Source organism: Micromys minutus (assembly GCF_963924665.1).
Source record: "Micromys minutus genome assembly, chromosome: 24".
Lineage (NCBI taxonomy): Eukaryota > Metazoa > Chordata > Mammalia > Rodentia > Muridae > Micromys > Micromys minutus.
The window spans coordinates 4,304,987-4,307,306 of NC_137959.1; the positions used below are offsets into that span (position 1 = coordinate 4,304,987).

At 41.7% G+C, this 2,320-nt stretch overlaps 1 protein-coding gene across 1 annotated transcript; it reads right to left on the reverse strand.

Moving 5' to 3' along the window:
• Positions 1-600: 600 nt before the first annotated feature.
• On the reverse strand, positions 601-1,548 carry LOC308435987 (heterogeneous nuclear ribonucleoprotein A1-like; the record flags this gene model as incomplete). The annotated part of the gene is made up of 1 exon (XM_080936734.1): positions 601-1,548. The coding sequence occupies exon 1, from the start codon at positions 1,426-1,428 to the stop codon at positions 601-603; it is 828 nt and encodes a 275-aa protein (XP_080792860.1). The 5' UTR covers positions 1,429-1,548.
• Positions 1,549-2,320: the final 772 nt, after the last annotated feature.

The following is a 2,320-nucleotide window of genomic DNA, read 5'->3' on the forward strand; positions in this document are numbered from 1 at the left end:
TAGGGTGTGCCAACAACCATTTTATAACCAAATTGTGACCTTGCTTGGATGACCCTTTCAATGGTGAAACTCATTAAGTTACAACAGTAACTGGAAGTTTAACAACACCAAGGCTTTTGAAGACAATGGCTTCTCCACCCAAGCAACCACAAATAAACTCCAAATGAAACTTGGCACTACCCTGAAGGAATTCTAACTTCACACTCTTGGGGAAGTTTACCAAGATGGCTTCAGAGTAAACTAACTTTACACAGCACATTAAAAAAAAAAGACACATTTATTCAGTGTCATGATTAGACTATTACATTTAGCAATCAACAGCATGGGTAAAAAAAAGGTCTACAGTAAAAATCTTTTGTTGGAATGCTTTACTCTTTCCACAGAACAGAAACTAAAATAACCTGTTATACAATTAGTCACAAATACAGTCCTAGAGTTTTTGCCCACACACATGAGTATTGTCTAAAACATGTCTTCTTTGTAGCAGTTGGGCCCTGCCACCACTGTGCTTGGCTGAGTTCACAAATCTGTTGTAACCTGTAGCTTCCCTATCACTTCTCTGGCTCTCCTGTCCTGCTAAGCTTTGTGCCCTGGTTGTGATTAGAACCTCCTGCCACTGTCATAACTACTGCTGCTGCTGGAACCACCATAGCCACCTTGGTTTCCTGGTTTAGCAAAGTACTGGCCTCCACCACCATAAGGGCCAGAGCTCCTGCCTCCAAAGTTTCCTCCTTTCATCAGTCCAAAATGTGAAGACTGGTTGTTGTAATTGCCAAAATCATTGTAGCTTCTGCCACCTCCAAAACTGCTTCCATCATTGCCCAATCCATCATAGCCATCCCCACTGCCACCATATCCACCACCACCACGACTGCCACCAAAGCCACCATGCCCACTAATGTTCCCTCCTTGACCAAAAGTGTCATTTCCACCAAAACTACCCCCACGACCGCCACCAAAGTTTCCGAAACCACTTCGACCTCTCTGGCTGGATGAAGCACGGGCCATCTCTTGCTTCAACAGAGCTTTTCTTACTTCACAGTTGTGGCCATTCACAGGATGGTATTTCTGAATAACAATCTTATCTACAGAGTCATGGTCAACAAAGGTGACAAAAGCAAAGCCCTTCTTTTTTCCACTGCCTCTGTCAGTCATAATTTCAATCACTTCAATTTTCCCATACTGCTCAAAATAATCTTGTAGGTGATGTTCTTCAGTGTCTTCTTTAATACCGCCAACAAAGAGCTTTCTCACAGGTAAGTGTGCACCTGGTCTCTGAGAATCCTCTCTTGACACAGCTCTCTCGGGTTCCACAACTCTTCCGTCCACCGTGTGTGGTCTTGCATTCACGGCAGCATCCACTTCCTCCACAGTGGCGTATGTGACAAGCCCAAAGCCCCTGGATCTCTTGGTGTTTGGATCTCTCATCACCACACAATCGGTGAGTGTTCCCCGTTGCTCAAAATGGCTCCTCAGACTCTCGTCGGTTGTTTCGAAGCTCAGCCCTCCGATGAAGAGCTTCCACAGCTGTTCCGGCTCCTGGGGAGACTGACTTTAGACATGACGGCAGGGCGATGAGAACCTTCAGCGATGCTTCCTCGGCAGTGTGAGAAAGCAGAAAAGCAGTCTATGTCTTTTTATTGGGGAATTGAGTCCATTTATGTTAACAGATATTAAGGAATAGTGATTGTTGTTTTCTGTTAGTTTTGTTGTTAGAGGTATAATTATGTTTGTGTGTCTTTCTTCTTTTGGTTTTCTTGCTTAGTTTTTTTTTTTTTTTTTTTTTTTTCTTTTTCTAGTTTGTAGTTTCCCTCCTTGTGTTGGGTTTTCAACTATTATCCTTTGTAATTCTGGATTTGTACTCAGATATTGTGTAAATTTAGTTTTGTCCTGGAATTTCTTGGTTTCTCTATCTATTGTAATTTAGAGTTTTACTGGCTATAGTAACCTGGGCTGGCATTTGTGTTCTTTTAGAATCTGCATGATGTCTGTCCAAGATCTTCTTAGTCTTACCTTTCATAGTCTCTGTTGAAAAGTCAGGTGTAATTCTGATTGGTCTGCCTTTATATGGTACATGTCCTTTTCCCCTTATACCTTTTAGTATTCTTTCTTTGTTTTGACCATTTGGTGTTTTGTCTATTATGTGTTTGGAGGAATTTCTTTTCTGGTCCAATCTATTTGGAGTTCTGTAGGTTTCTTTTATGCTCAGGGTCATCCTGTTCGTAAGGGTAGAGAAGTTTTCTTCTATGATTTTGTTGAAGATATTTACTGTGCCTTTTAGTTGATATTCTTCACCCTCTTCTACACCTATTATCCTTAG